Source organism: Amblyomma mixtum, chromosome 5, assembly GCF_055824585.1.
Source record: "Amblyomma mixtum isolate Tamu chromosome 5, ASM5582458v1, whole genome shotgun sequence".
Lineage (NCBI taxonomy): Eukaryota > Metazoa > Arthropoda > Arachnida > Ixodida > Ixodidae > Amblyomma > Amblyomma mixtum.
The window spans coordinates 72,493,185-72,507,948 of record NC_143016.1 but is presented as its reverse complement, the minus strand read 5'-3'; the positions used below and the strand labels follow the sequence as shown (position 1 = coordinate 72,507,948).

At 47.0% G+C, this 14,764-nt stretch overlaps 1 protein-coding gene across 1 annotated transcript; it reads right to left on the bottom strand.

Annotated features, from left to right (window-relative positions):
- Window positions 1-4,378: 4,378 nt before the first annotated feature.
- LOC149342655 (uncharacterized) lies at window positions 4,379-12,623 on the bottom strand. The gene is made up of 4 exons (XM_089546828.1): window positions 12,290-12,623; window positions 6,566-6,843; window positions 5,223-5,412; window positions 4,379-4,578 (listed from the first exon to the last, which is right to left on the bottom strand). Exons 2-4 carry the CDS (start codon window positions 6,839-6,841, stop codon window positions 4,379-4,381), a joined length of 666 nt encoding a protein of 221 aa, XP_089402954.1. The 5' UTR covers window positions 6,842-6,843; window positions 12,290-12,623.
- Between the last annotated feature and the right edge of the window lie 2,141 nt (window positions 12,624-14,764).

Here is a 14,764-nt window from a genome sequence, read left to right as displayed (position 1 = left end):
CATGATACCGGCAAAGGCGCCTTGGGTATTTCCGGGCCCGAATATTCCAGCGAAAAGGACCACGACCGGCAAGGCCGACCGGCTCCCTTAGACGCCCTTGTATCTGTTGATTAACAGTTCGACTGCTGAACTATTTCTGACGCAAGTTATTTCTGACTAGCAATTCTGTTCTAGATCGCATCCCGATTCTAACGCGACCAGTAGGGCACTTCTCGGGTAATTTTTGGGCGAACACTCTTTGGGCAAAATACGCCTCACCGGGCAAGATAGTGCGTCGAATTCGGTGGGTATATATAAGGAAAGCCAAGTATGGCGCTTGTCGGAGCACTTCCGTCATGATTTGCTGTGTAGGTATCTTTGCCGTTCCCATTTCGTCACGTGACATTATAATCTCATGTACATCTTGATTAATGGTAACTGCGCTTGTACAATTTGTTCTGCAGTTAAGCACTAACCCATCTCATTAACTGAAGCCGACCGGTAGACGTTCTTTAAACCGAAGTTAATATATTTTTAATGTATTAAAGATATATATTTTTAGTGTATTTCTAATGCATTCTAATGTACTTCATGTGTATTGTTAGTATATTTCTAATGCATTATAAATATGCTAAGCGGGCAAAAATGTACTTTTCACGTATTTTAAAGAACATTCAGAATATTATTCCTATTATACTCAGAAAGCATTCGTATTGCAGTTTAAGCATAGGGACAAAAAATGCGAAATAAATATGAAATTAATACAATATGTTTGAAATGCATTTTAAGCACATCCTCTTTTTCGCTAAGGGTAACCAGCAGTTAGCCAGTGCCACCGAGCCACCGCGGCGGCTCGGTGGCACTGGCTAACTGGCAGCGTTCTTTATGCGATCATTTGGGTCACAAACACGAGCCCCCATACGAGGACAAACCTAGAGGCATCCATATCGCTGACCTCGAAATGTTCTGTCAATGGCAATGAGCAATGAGCAGGCTATATCACACAAGGCGAGAACACATGAGTGCCTGGTTCTCTTAGTGGATCGCGCAAATTGCGCACTGCAATGGTCTCTGAGACGTCATACACGGTCGATGCGACGCACCGTTTGGAGGCGCTGAGTTAGACACTGAACAATGCTCTCAGTGTTCGCAAGATGTGTTGTTTAATACATTAAAATTTCAAAGTACAGTGGCCACCCATAAAAACCAGATTTCTTTGTCATTGACATGAAAGGAATGCTAACCTATTTTGCGCCGTTTTGTGCAATCAGATCTGCCTGAATAATCTAATACGTATGCTTTGCTATTGGATCACGCATGTTGGAAAAAGCGGCACGCAGCCACAGTAGTGACAATGCCGAGACTCCGGGGTCGAGGAAAATTCAGACCCAATAAGAGGCTAACTATGGTCTATTTGTTTGAATATCCTCTTTTCATGCGGGTTCGATGCCCCGTTGCTGCCGGGTACCATACGATGATAAAGTAGGTATTGGCTTTAGCCTCGCCTCCTCCTTACCTCGTCTTAGACGAAGTGCCTGAAAATGGGTGTTAAGCCTCCCATTGTGCAAATATAAGTACCTTCTGCCATGACGCTCTTTTGCTAAAGCTACTCTTATGCCACTAAAATCCAACATCATCTTCATTAAGTCTCCATCAAAAGAAGCTAAACCTAAGTGGGACGATCATTTATATGATATGCATCTCAACGCCCCTGGGTACTTATCATAAATTGGAGGATAGGGTTAAAATATCAGTGGATTATTTTCTTGATGGCACTCTTTCTCTTCCTATATGTGCGCTTCTTCGTGAAGCAGAGAAATCACAGTAGGCTACGCATTTAAGTACTGCAAATGCGATTACCAGTAAGCGAATTCAATATTAAAATTTTTAGCGCTGTAACTCGGTATATTCTCTGAACCTTCGAAACCAGGTAACATTCGGTTGATTGTCAATTTAAGGGCAATCCACAGCCTTTTTGACACCCACACATCTTACTGAACATTTCACGCTAGGAGGCTCTTTTAAAGAGGATGATGAATTTTGATGATGCGAATGTAGGTTCGACCAGGAAGCGTCGTGGCACAAGGCGTTTCGATCTACAATTGTAAACTGCTGTCAGGAAACCATTTCCCAAGCACTACATTCGAGATCAGCGAAAACTTGGTCACGGGGAGCTCCTACGCATTATATCACCAATGGTTACCCAACAACACTGGGAATCGAAACCCGCCCCTCTCACATGCTTGGCGGATGTTCAAACCACGAAGCAACCGCTGTCGTAATGGCCCGCATGGTTCTGATCCTTTGTGCGGAATTCGGTGGCCGAGTGCCCTTTTGCTGCAGCGGGAACGAATTTCTCGTTTCGCGGACTCAATCCGGGTGATTTTTACAGGCAACATTGTGTGTGACGTCACGAGCTAAAAGCAGGTCTGTAAAATATTGCACTTGTTTTGGCGGTATCGGGAAAAAATTGTTTTCAGCCAGCACCCCTTCAACAATGAGATCCCACAAATGTAAGCTATTATTAAACTCTAATTTCCGAGCATCCTCCGCTGTTGCAACCGAAACTTCGAGACCACTTCACAATTATATTGTTAGTTACTGCCGCTCGAAATGAAATGGTAAAAATGAGTTGGGGAAAGTTTTGGCCAGGAGAAACGATTATTTTACTACTAGCATTAACAGATTAGGTATCACTTAGGACTAAAATTCATATATATATTTCTGCATCATCTGCGCGCTTTGTCAAAAGGTAGAGCGTCACTGTGGCTTGGTTGTATTTCATAATTACTAATTTTCAATGTTGCTATAACAGTGAAGGCTTACATGTATTATACTGATGGATTAACGCCCACAACGTTCAAAAACATTTTTTTTCTTAACGCTCAACTAGGACAACATTTCTAATCATTCCTTATCTGTGTGTTAATGGAGTGACAATACCGCTGGTGTAATACAATCGTCTTGCGTCATTTGCAATGAAGTGTATAAAGACTGCTGTGCTTGTGATTTTTCTCATTATTACATTGTCTGCACTTTTTATTTTGTTGGTTCTGCGAACTTCTTGTATTTGTTTTCTTTTCTATGCCTCGTTGCTTTTAACAGAAATATGCCCTAGCACAGCGAGTTGCTCCGCAAGCGCGATCACCGCTATAGTCAGCGTTAAAAACGACTCAATTTGATCGGATCAAAGCCCCTACTACTGTAGAAACGTGCCTGCACCTAACATTGTCGTCTCCCAAGCACACGATTCTGTATTGGCACTGTTCAATCAAAACATAAGGACGAAGTTCAGGCAAGGGTTCAAGTGTTAAATACGTACAGTGCTTTCGAGCAAAAAAGTAAACCGGCGGATTTGTTGCAAATCGGAGGAAATGGCAAGGGCAGGCGCTGTAGTAACACAACTTAGTCGTCTTCGAAGCTAGAGGGTCAAACTCAGAGCGGGAGACCAGTTCAGAGAGCAAACCGACAAGATCTCAGCTGAGGTGCAGTGAAAATTAGCGCCAGCTTAGTGTCACTTCGAAAAATGCAGAGATGGATCGTAGAAAATGCAGACTGATCCCGTCTGTAATCCCTCTCCGGTAATTGACATTTTTCTTCTAGTGTTTGGGTTTAATTTACCGCAGATGGCACGTCTGAAGGGGTACGGCCGGAGCAAGGCTCATCGCATTCCCAACCCTTTAGTTACAACGTTTTCTACGCTGTGAACAGATGTGTGCTTGTCATCGTAGAAAACTGTACATTCTTCCTGAGCGACTAGCTCAAAAATACTAAAACAGGAACGCCATTTCACAAGAAGTTTATGTGCGGCTCCTAGCCGACAGGCCCTCTCAACATTGACAACTCGGACAATGGGCGGAAGCCAGCAGCAGAGCTGTATTTTTCCATACTGGGTTCAGCGGATGAAATGGAGAACTTAATCTCCTTACTGGCGGTAAATATCAACGGGGAACTCGGTAATATTCTGTATTGAGAACTCTGTTAGACAGTTTTTAAAGGGAAGATTTCTCACCTATTTAGCATCGTTAACGATGCACTGCGTAAAGCGGCGAGCAAAATGTGTACCGGCAATCTTAAAAGCAAATCGCCACCGTTCTCAGCCTCTCATACATCCGGTCGAGCTCTCGATGATTACTCTAGTGAGAGCAACCTCCAAGTGGTCGAGACTGGTAACTCGAATTTCACCATGATGATGAGTGGGTTGCGCTCTCTGTACCCGCGAATGATTTGGAACACTCGACTTCGGACGGTGTCGAAGCTCAACTGGAAATAATTGGTCCGCAAAAATGGCTTCAGCATCTCGCAGGTCCCAGCTGTGTTCATTTTTACCCATTCGACACATCAGTCCTGCTTCGTCACATTCGACTTACCAGCACCGATCTCTGGGGCCAAGTAGTCCTCAGACGGGACCGAACACTGCACGGCTTGGCACACAGCGACCATGCAGGCTGCTTGCTGTGCCGTGCAGAGTTTCGCTGCACGGGGGCTCTCGTCGCAGGTCTGCAGTCGCCTGGTGGACACGGCGACTATGGGCAGCGAACGAGGGACACGAACGAGGGCCACGGACTATGACGTCTGCTGTCCCCAAAGAGCAGGTGGCTGCGTAGGTCAGTAGGATTGTTTCATATTAGTCAGTTTAAGTACGTGCCATGCTAAGCGCGTGGCACTAAAACGTTTACTCAAGGCCTCTCAAAGAGTTTAATGAAGGGTCTCAAAAGGTTCCTGTTGGCTTAATTACGACCGACCATGCATTCAATCACTGCCCCACATGAGCGCAAGCTAAAATTAAAAAAAAGGTTCACTTGATGATGATCATTTGTGCTCTGCGCTCAATTTGAGAGTAGCTGAAGTTGAGGGTTTGAGAGAAACCTGACCATTTGATGGAGAATGTGAGAATAAGCTTCAGCGACTAAGCCCTAGCATAGGGAACACTTCTTTAGTGGTCGGTGTTTCGCATCCATATTCAACTTCCACAGTGCCACTGTCGATTAAAGCCAAAGGAACTGTTGGTACCTGAAACTTACCGCAGTGCTGACCAGAATATTACGAGACACGTGCAGTATTTATGCACTCGCCATGCATACCGTATCCGAGGACACTTTTATTGCATTATTTTATTATCGTATAATGCTTATCCTTATTTAGCCTATGGCCTGAAGCTGGCAAAGTACACCTCTCTTTAAGGGCACTAGAACAAAGTGCCACGTTATATTTACTAGCGAGGCAATCCATCTGTGGCTCACCGATGCATTTAGTGCCGTTTCCATCCCTGGTGCCCTTGGAGGTGTCAGTGGATTCCTTGCACGCAACGCTCGCTGCCACTTGGAGGAGAGCCACCGTGTCCTCAGTTCCGTTGATTTTTCCTCCCAATTGCAGCGTTGTGCCGCCTTCTCGCCATGTGTCTAATGCATTGCCCATGGGTTCTTGCTTCTTCTGAAGAAATTAAGCGAAACACTCCGTAAGTGAATTTCATTTCATTGAAGGAGAGAACGGTGTCTAAGGCGCGTGAAAAGCAGCGAATATACATGGGTATCATGTTTGCCACTGGTCACCCCATTTCACTTGCACACGTCTCGAAAATCAAGCGCTTTGATTAATGATGTATAGCCCATTTTGCTGTCACTCCTCACCGCTTTACTTCAGTCTACATATTAAAAATAAAACTATCAGTTACTGTTTATCGAATTATTCATCGTCACTTAGAACTAGAACTCTTCCCCGACCAATATTTTTTCAATGCTAATGAAACGATTTTCTGAGCGTCTTAACATTCTCGTACAGCAATTTTTAACTAATTCTGGGAAATTCTTCGCTATATTCGCTGCTATTACAATATGGAACGCTTTACCCCACGAAGTTAAAGCGTCATGGTACAGTTTAATTTTTTATACTGTATTAAAAAGTTGTTAGAATAGAATTTTATGTACTAACTCCGTGTACCCTAATCTATTTTTTTTTCTTTTCTTGATCCACTTTTGTTGTTTAATGCTTCTTGCCTTCGTTTGTACATATGTGATTTTGATTGTTTTTTTCGTTGTTTGTAACCAGCAACCACTGTCTTAGTATTTGTTTAAACTACTTATTTTGTGTTAGGAGGTCCCCCTGATGTTTTTTAACCAAGGGACCTCCTAGAGTACTACCTTCAAATAATAATTTTGCTTGCATTATTGTTGTTCATTAAACTTGATTTGATTTCGCTTCACACCTCGCAGCTCTCAAGTTTGAATATAACGCCCGAAGTCAGATTATACACTAAGAAAAGAAATATCGATTGCCGATGCGGCTTACGCGTCCTGGAGAAGTTTGTACGTCGCCGCTGCACTGAAACGGCTGTTAGTGAGTATATGTCGAAGATGTTTGCTTTGTATCGCTCGTCGCTTTTGCCGTTGCTAGCACATTCCACATTAGTGCATGGAAGGGAGACATATCACAAATAACGTCGCTATTTTCAAGTTGCAATGACACCGAAATTTCTGGCTAAGTCCATAAGAAAAAGAACACTTCCCTGCGCAGTCAAGAACTAATTAAATGCGCTTTAGCATTCACATCATGCAAGCGGCAGTTTTCAAAGGCGTGCATCACATACCTGGGCCCTGCAGTCGCCAGCACCCAGCTGCAAGCACGGAGAAAGCAGCTTAGCATGCAAGTCTTCCTGCTGGCCGTGGCTGCAAGGATTCACTGTGGCGAGTGCCGTGGGGAGCAAGTCTGTCGGCCTTTCGTTCACTCCAAAGATGCCTCGGTGCCCGACTGCATGGCTGTCGTCTCCAACACCGCTTTTGGCAACAGGCGATGAGAGCGGCCGGAGCACCTGCTTTCTCAGGGTATGTTGCCTGCGAGCAGCTTCGTCTCGGAGCATGCCCATGCCTGCACAAGCGTGGCCATGGAAGAGACAATAGTAGATTCAAATTTACAAGGAGAATGACTTTATGCAGAAATCGAGATTAAGAAACTTTGTAGCCGAACGGAGTACCCGTTTTCTGCAACGTTTCTTTAGAACACAAAGGAGTGCTTAGTAATCCTTCCATGTATCCTGTTTGCAGCTGCTTCAAGAAAGGTTTGATATAAAACTAGATGCATACTTTATTTTTTAGAATAACCGCCTTCTAGCAACGGATGGGCGAGGCCCGTGTGCTGTGCTATGTTAGTGCAAGTTAGAGAATCCGAGGTGGTAACTATTTCCGAGGCCCTTCACTACTGCGTTCAGCATAGCCTGAATTGTTTTGCGACGTTAAACTCAATAAACCAAACCAAGCCAATGTAATCAAGCGGCACATGAAGCTGAGGAGCTTGTGAGGAGCTGGTGGAAAGGTAGAGATAAGTTGAAACAATATAAACGTCCAAGAGTTCAGTCTGCCTAACTAGATATGCCCATAGAGGGAACAAAAATTTGGAAGCAAGAATTTCTGGATTTATACTCATAGCCATATAGCTGTAGCAAAGGTAGGTCAGGCAGCAGCTATGTATAGGCGGCAAATTTCTTAAGTCTGAAACTATGAACGAATTCAAAAGCGTTCCCCTTCCGGGCTACAGAAGTACCTGTTGAAAAGCCAGAAACAGAAATCATAAAACTTAAGATGACTAGCTTAATCAAGTAACACTTGTCTACGCAGCCACCGGTGTATTATTCGTTTCTAATTCATCCGCTGGTAACAAGAGGCTGTTATTGTTATAGCTTCAGTTTTAGAGCTGGTCTCGAAATGTGTGGACAGGTGTGTCCAAACTCTCCGCCTTTCGATAAATGAGATTGCGGCAAGTGTTGATAACAGACCGCTGTTTACATTAAAGGATTTCACTTCACTTCGAAGAGGTTTTGAAAAATGGTGGGTGTACTCCGATGTGGAAAACAAAGGAGTCAATTTTCCAGGAATGGATACTGTCTATCGTGGATTGAATTCAGCAACGTCCCCAACAGCTGCCCAACTTATAGCTGAGAATGCTTCGAAGCTACCCATTACTGCCTCAAAGGTCAGTTATACTGTTACGACTGGCGGAAAATATGTAACTCGGAGGCACGAATGAGGCAAGGAAGCTGCATTTTCTCCGGAATAAATTCTTTTAAGGACTGAAAAACGGAGGTGACAAATTAGTATGGTTTGTTGCCGGGAAACTAAGTGTTGGTGAGTAAAACTGATATAGATGCCTTGTTATATTTGTGCGAAAGGTGGCATCTGTACTAGAAAAAAAAAGATGCCCAGGCTTAGCTTGGTTAAGCCAAGAATGCGTTGCATATTGCACGGTCTTTTTGCGCTAGGTATTGCTTGGCGGCACTCGATTTTATCAGCAGCTTTTCCTCCGTGACGTATGGATGGATGGATGGATGGATAGGAGCGCCCCCTTTGAAACGGGGCGGTGGCAACCGCCGCCATGCTCAGCCTTTTTTTTTTCTCCTTTTTTCTTTCTTTTTTGTTTTTCTTGTTGTCTTCATTTTTTCTTTTTTTTCTCTTTTTACTGTTTGCAATTCTCACCAAGAATCGCCATCATCTTTACCTACGGTTTTTCCTCCGGCTGTCGTGACGTCACGTAACGTGGTTTGGTGGCTGCCCGGCCGCGCCCAAGGGATGAACTGAGTGATTGCAATATGCTACGCATAAAAATATGGCTTGTGGTGATCGCCAAGACAATGCGAGAATGAGGAGAACGGAATTCCACATACGCACTCTAAGATCAAAACTGCACGTATCTTCCTCTATTTTTTTGAAGAATAAATCTATAAACACTGACGACACCCCCAATGTTACGTGGTCAGAGTGTGAAAGAATGTAAATCTCCAACAGAGGCAACATAATCGAAGTCTTGGTTTATGGTTTGGAGGGGGGGGGGGGGGGGGGCGTAACGTCGCGAATGTGATTCAGACTATTAGGGATGCCCTAGTGAAGGGCTCCGGGCGTTTCGACTAGTTGAGGTTCTTTCACGTGCACTAACATCACGGAGTACGCGGGACCCCAGAATTTCGCCTCCATCGAAATATGCCAGCCACGGTCGGGATCGAACCCACGTCTTTCGAGTAAGCAGAAGTGAGCGATAACCACTGAGCCTCCGCGGCGGCTTCAAAATGAAAGGCAGCGTCTTTTTAACCCGTACCACTTCCAGCCTTAAAATAGGATTTAACCAATGGCAGTCAGTAGTCTGGGCAGAAAAAAAAGATTGCATATTGGTTTCGAAGAATGGAAGTCACGCAGCAGCTGTGCCACATACCTCGGTTGACACCCGAACCACGCCGTAAAGGTAAGGATAACAAAGGAAGTGAAAGAAAGGAAGAGGTGCCTTAGTGGAGAGCTCCGGAATTGTTTCGACCACATGGGGATCTTTGGGCGCCATTTAAATCGAAAGCTTTACTACTCTGGCCTATCCAGTGTCTGGTCTAACCAGCTGCCTATTGAGTCTACGGAACGCACTAACGTTATAGACGGTAACCCCGTCTAGCTGCTTGATACACCATGAACAATGAACGCCGGCTAAAAGCTTCGTAACTCGTTTTAGTCGACGTTCGTGGCGCCACCGTGATCTAGCTATGCACTTTTCCCGTTTTTTTTTTTTTTTTAAACCGTGAGAGTCCCGTGCGGCGGCCGCGTTTCGGAGCAGGCGATACGCAAAATCGGCCCGTGTGCTGTGTTGGTTGGTTTATGGGGTTTAACTCCCCAAAGCGACCAAGGTTATGAGAGACGCCGTTGTGGAGGGCTCCAGAAATTTCGACCACCTGGGGTTCTTTAACGTGCACTGACATCGCACATCGCTCCTTCCTTTATCCATTTCTTTACAGCGCATGTAGGCCAGTTACTGCGTGATTTCCTTTCCTCAAAAACTAATTTTTACGCGACAGCGTATACAGCTCGTTCGGTCAAAAAGCCGTCGGCGTAGTAAACTAGCAGCAGGCACCGCGTGTCGTAAGATTCAGCGTTTTGTGCAGCATAAAAAAATCCAGGGGCACTTAGTGCGTAGAGGCGAAAGCGTTTTCCGCACCACTTTGCCTATGTGACACTGGTAAGCTCAGTACTGGACGACGCACGCATAATCGATGACGAAGTAATGGCAAATTACTAATTAGTGACTAAATCTTGATTAATGACTAAATAATAGTTAACTGCTAATTATTGACGCTTAAGCTTCGCCTTTAGGAGTGGAAAGCGACAGCGTGTTGTAGCGCTGCCAGGCAGTTCACGGAACGCCACCACCTGTTAGGCGCGATGCCTTGCCCCTTGAACGCGACGCTTTTTGAGGAAAGGAAATTACACAGTAATTTACGCAGTAATTTTCTATATTCTCGCTGGACACCGGAACCGCACCGTACAGGAAGGGAGGAACGCCACCACCTGTTCGGCGGGATGCCTTAGCCTTTGAACGCGTTTTTTTTTTTTTTTTGAGGAAAGGAACTGGAGCAGTAATTCTCTGTGGACACCGGAACCGCACTGTAAAGGGAGGGAGGACCGCCACCACCCGTTCGGCGCAAAGCCTTGTCCTTTGAACGCAACGCTTTTTGAGAAAAGGAAATGGCTCAGTAATTCGCTGTCACGCCGGTGTACGTACACCCGAACCGCACCGTGCAGGAAGGAACCCCACCACCTGTCCGGTGCGTTGCCTTGCCCTTTGAACGCAACGCTTTTTGAGGGAAGGAATTCTCTGTCATCTCGGTGGACACCCGACTCGCACCGTACAGGAAGGGAGGAAGTGGGAGTGAAAGAAGAAAGAGGGGCCGTAATGAAGAAACTGAAAATTGTATTTGAGGAAAGGAAATTAGACAATAACTGTCTCGCATACCTCGGTGAACACCCGTGAAAACTCGGACACATCTGCCGAAATGGCTGTCGACAAGGCTGCTAATTACAGTATAAGGCATTAAAGGCTTTCGCCTTAATATCTAGTTAGAGCATAGCTCCCGGCAGGGATTCGAAACAGCGACATACAAACGGGGGAACCGTCAATAATAATCGTGAGCGACGTCACAAGAAATAGCTGCGGTTTAAGCTATGGTTGAACTACAGTTCAACCTGGTAAGAGAGCGAAAGCTGTGGTCTATCGGGCAACTGGACACGGCTTGGCGTCTGTAACGCTTAGTGCGTTCCTGACAATGGAAAGGCTGCGCGCCCACCCTGCCACCCTGGCAGGCGGGTTGATCGCGTGAAGTTGCACGCACAGTGAACGCTGCGGCCTAGCGCTGTAGTGCAGCGTGTCTGCCGCAACACTGTCAGCGCTAACGCATGCAGCCAACATCTCTTTCTCACCACCCCGCGTACCTCAAATCGCGAACCAGGTGTCCGCTAACACCTGGTAGCCAGTTATGACGCACACAGCGCACATGACGTTTTCAATGCGAATGCATGAAGCGCACATCTGTCTCTACCGCCACGTAGCATAAATCGCGACTGAGTTGTCCACTGTTCCAGGGGGCCGGTTATCTGTCTCGCTTTTAAAGCTCCCGCTCTTAAGTCAGTTTCGGGGCAGCTCCGGAGCAGCTCAAGGTCTCTATCAAGGTCAAAGCGACCTGGCGGGAGCAACTCGCGGAACACGCCGTGGTAAAGCTTTCGCTTTAAAAATCGTAACATGCGCGGTTCGGGTGCCTACCAAGATAAATGAGACTCTTACTGTGTCATTTGATTTCCTCAAACTAGTTTTCGAATTGACCAAAGGGCAAGGCGGCGCCCCGAACGTGCGATGGCGTTCCGTAGACCTTGTTAGCGGTCACATGCTGTCGCGTTCCACTCCTGAAGGCGAAGCTTGAGCGTCTTCTAAATTTTCTTTCTTTCACGCGGTGATTAAAATTAAATCGGGAATACTGTGCGATGTCAGTGCACGTTAAAGAACCCCAGGTGATCGAAATTTCCGGAGCCCTTCACTACGGCGTCCCTCATAACCTGAGTCGCTTTGGGACGTTAAACCCCCATAAACCATTAAATCGGGAATAAAACTCCCTTATTTGGTTTGTGTATGCCGTATCTTGCCTCTCTCTCTCCGTGAGTTTGAAGCGCGGAGGAGGCGTTGACGACGGCGCGTCGCGCGTCTTAACCGATGAGAAGGCGGAGCGGCCTCATAGAACGCCATGGCACTTTGCGTCGCTCATAAAGGATATCAGGGCTAAGCAGTGCTAGAACACCTACTTCGCATTTGATGGTTAACTGCGTGAATCGGCTGTAATTTTTTGGACGACAAATAATGGCGGTTTAAATAGCTCGAAGCAAACAGATGCGCTATGTGTCTGATGTGGAGCACAATATATAGCGACTCGAAGAAGATTGCTTAAAGAATATCCTTAGTGGGTGTTACGTTACAACTCATAAGGTCTAAAACCGGCCACGATGGGCAATCAAAAACTTACTCTTATGGTGCCCCTATCCACTTGCGGATGTAAAGCCAGCGTCGCAACAGGGAAGTCCGGCTTAAGGGGCGGAGCCACGAATGCCTGCTTGTCGCTTCAGGCTGCACAACGCAATAACGTTAAGCTGCTCAAAACAAGTTCGCCACCGGGAAGCGATGTGAAACAGGAACTACGGCTTGGAGTGAGAAGACAATTTCACCTGGAAGATATAGTCTTATAGCTGCCGGAAGCACCCAAAAGAATTGTGCCTGTTCCTGAATCAAACCGGCGAGGCGCACTAGGCCGCGTCTCGTGACGAATGAGCTGCTCGAGCGGCAAGTTGGATGATGATGCTGGTCAAGATGATGATCATAAAAAATTTACCTAGAAAAAAGAAAAAAAAAACTTTGTTCAGGGATTTGTTGTGTGAATGTAATGTCTTTTTAATTTCCATCATCGAATCTTAATTTTTATATTTATTTTAATTTGTTTATTTTAACGTTTTTTAGTACCTGTCAGTTGCCGCCTGCGTCTTGGCGAAAACCCCGCATAGGGTACGCGCCATTATTTCCTTGAGGTCGAAATTATTCCGGAGACCTCCACTAGGGCGCCCCTTTCTCTCTTCTTTCACTGTCCTCCCTTCCCACCTTCCTCACTCGTCCACCGAGATATGCGAGACAGACACTGCTCAATTTCCATTCCTCAGAGCAATTTATTATAATCACCTCCAAATGCGCGCCTCGTTATTCGAGACAAACCGATCTGGAGGTGGAAATATCCTTCTATGTAATTTATAGTGTTCGGTGATTTCGTAGTATGTAATGAGCTATCCTTCGTTCCTTCGCTTTCGGGCTGTTCTACGGCCGCTCGGTAGCAGAGATCTCGAGCGAGCACGTGTGCACTCTCTGTTGCCACGGGCAGGTTAGTGCACCGGTGTTCATATGACGGATATTTTTCTGTTTATTGAGTTCGTTGAGAGCATTCGTCTGGCTTTCATTGTGAAAGCAGTACTACGCATTTCGCGTAGCGGCGGCCGGTAGCCACGTTTGACCTTTAGAATGACCTCTGATGTAGCAACCGTCGCGGTGGCCACCTGAACCGCACCGTACAAGAAGGGAGGCAGTGGGAGTGAAAGAAGGAGGAGGAAGAGGAGCCGTACTGAAGAAAATGAAAATTCTATTTGAGGAAGAGAAATTACGCAGTTACTGTCTCGCATCTCTGGATGGACACCCGTCATACGTTTGCAGAGGAAGGGAGAAAGGGGGAGTGAAAGAAGGAACATAGAGGCCCCGCAGTGAACAAAATAAATTAGAGGAAAGGAAATTACGAGGGAGGTTCCGCCGTTGCGCGGAGGAGAGGACACAGTTGGCACGATTCCAGCGCAAGGACGGACACCACGAGCATGGACGGACACCGCAAGCATGAACGGACGCCGCGAGCACGGACGGACACCGCGAGTATGGTGGTGGTGGTAAAAACGTTTATTTCCTCTGAAAAGAGGGAGTTACATGGAGGTTGCTCTGGAGTCAGGCCTATTGCCCTTCCCCTCGCAAACACTAGGTGGAGTCCCTAGTACGGGACCCCAGTGGCTTCCGCTGCCGCCATTGCTCGTTCGACAATCGCCTTTTGGGCTTTCAGGTCGCAACAGGCGAGTAGGGTCGCCTCCCGGGTGGGTCGCACGGGGAGTCAGACGTGCTGTTCGTCGGCTCCGCTTATTTTCATTCGGAGCAGCGGAAGTTTCCGCCTGACCCTAGCAAGTTCATCCCCAACGTGCACCGAAAGCTGTCGGGAACATCTGGACACCAGTTTTTTCCAAGGTGGGCCCGGTTAAACCCCTTTTTCGGGCAACACATGGCCCGATCGATCCGGTGGCGCGGCTAGGCCTAACGGCCGAACCGGTACCCGGCACATCGGGGCCTCTGGCCACTGACGCCAGTATGGCTGCTCCGCAAATCTCCTGCCGAGGCTACGACCCCGAAAACATGCACTGGACAACGGTTAACCCAGCGGCAACCGAAGGCCCAGTTTCGGCAACGGTTACCCCAGCGGCAACCGGAGGCCCAGATTCGGCAAGATTTCGCAGCGCTGCGTTGAACGCCGCAGTGCTACGCCGAGCGCAAGACCAAGCCTTAAAGCCGGCGTCCGTAGACGCGGCCGGCGTTCACGCCGGAAACCAGCAGTCACCCGCCCCGCACGCGTCGGGCCGCAGTCGGCGACTGCTCACGAAGTGGAAACCGCCTGTTATACCCAAGCCTGCTCCAGACGACTACGTCGTCGTCATCAAGCCCCGGACCCGCGTCTCGTTGTACGAGACTTTCCAGGAGACCGGCTACGGCCGGGCGTTCACGGCTCTCCTGGGCACGCAACCCGCAACTGACCTTACCATAATACCGGTAAGAGAACAAAACCTCATTATTGTTCAGACTGCGAAACCTGAGCTAGCCGACCGGATCATCGGCGAATTTGAACTTAATGGACCCGACGGGAGGGTCCCCC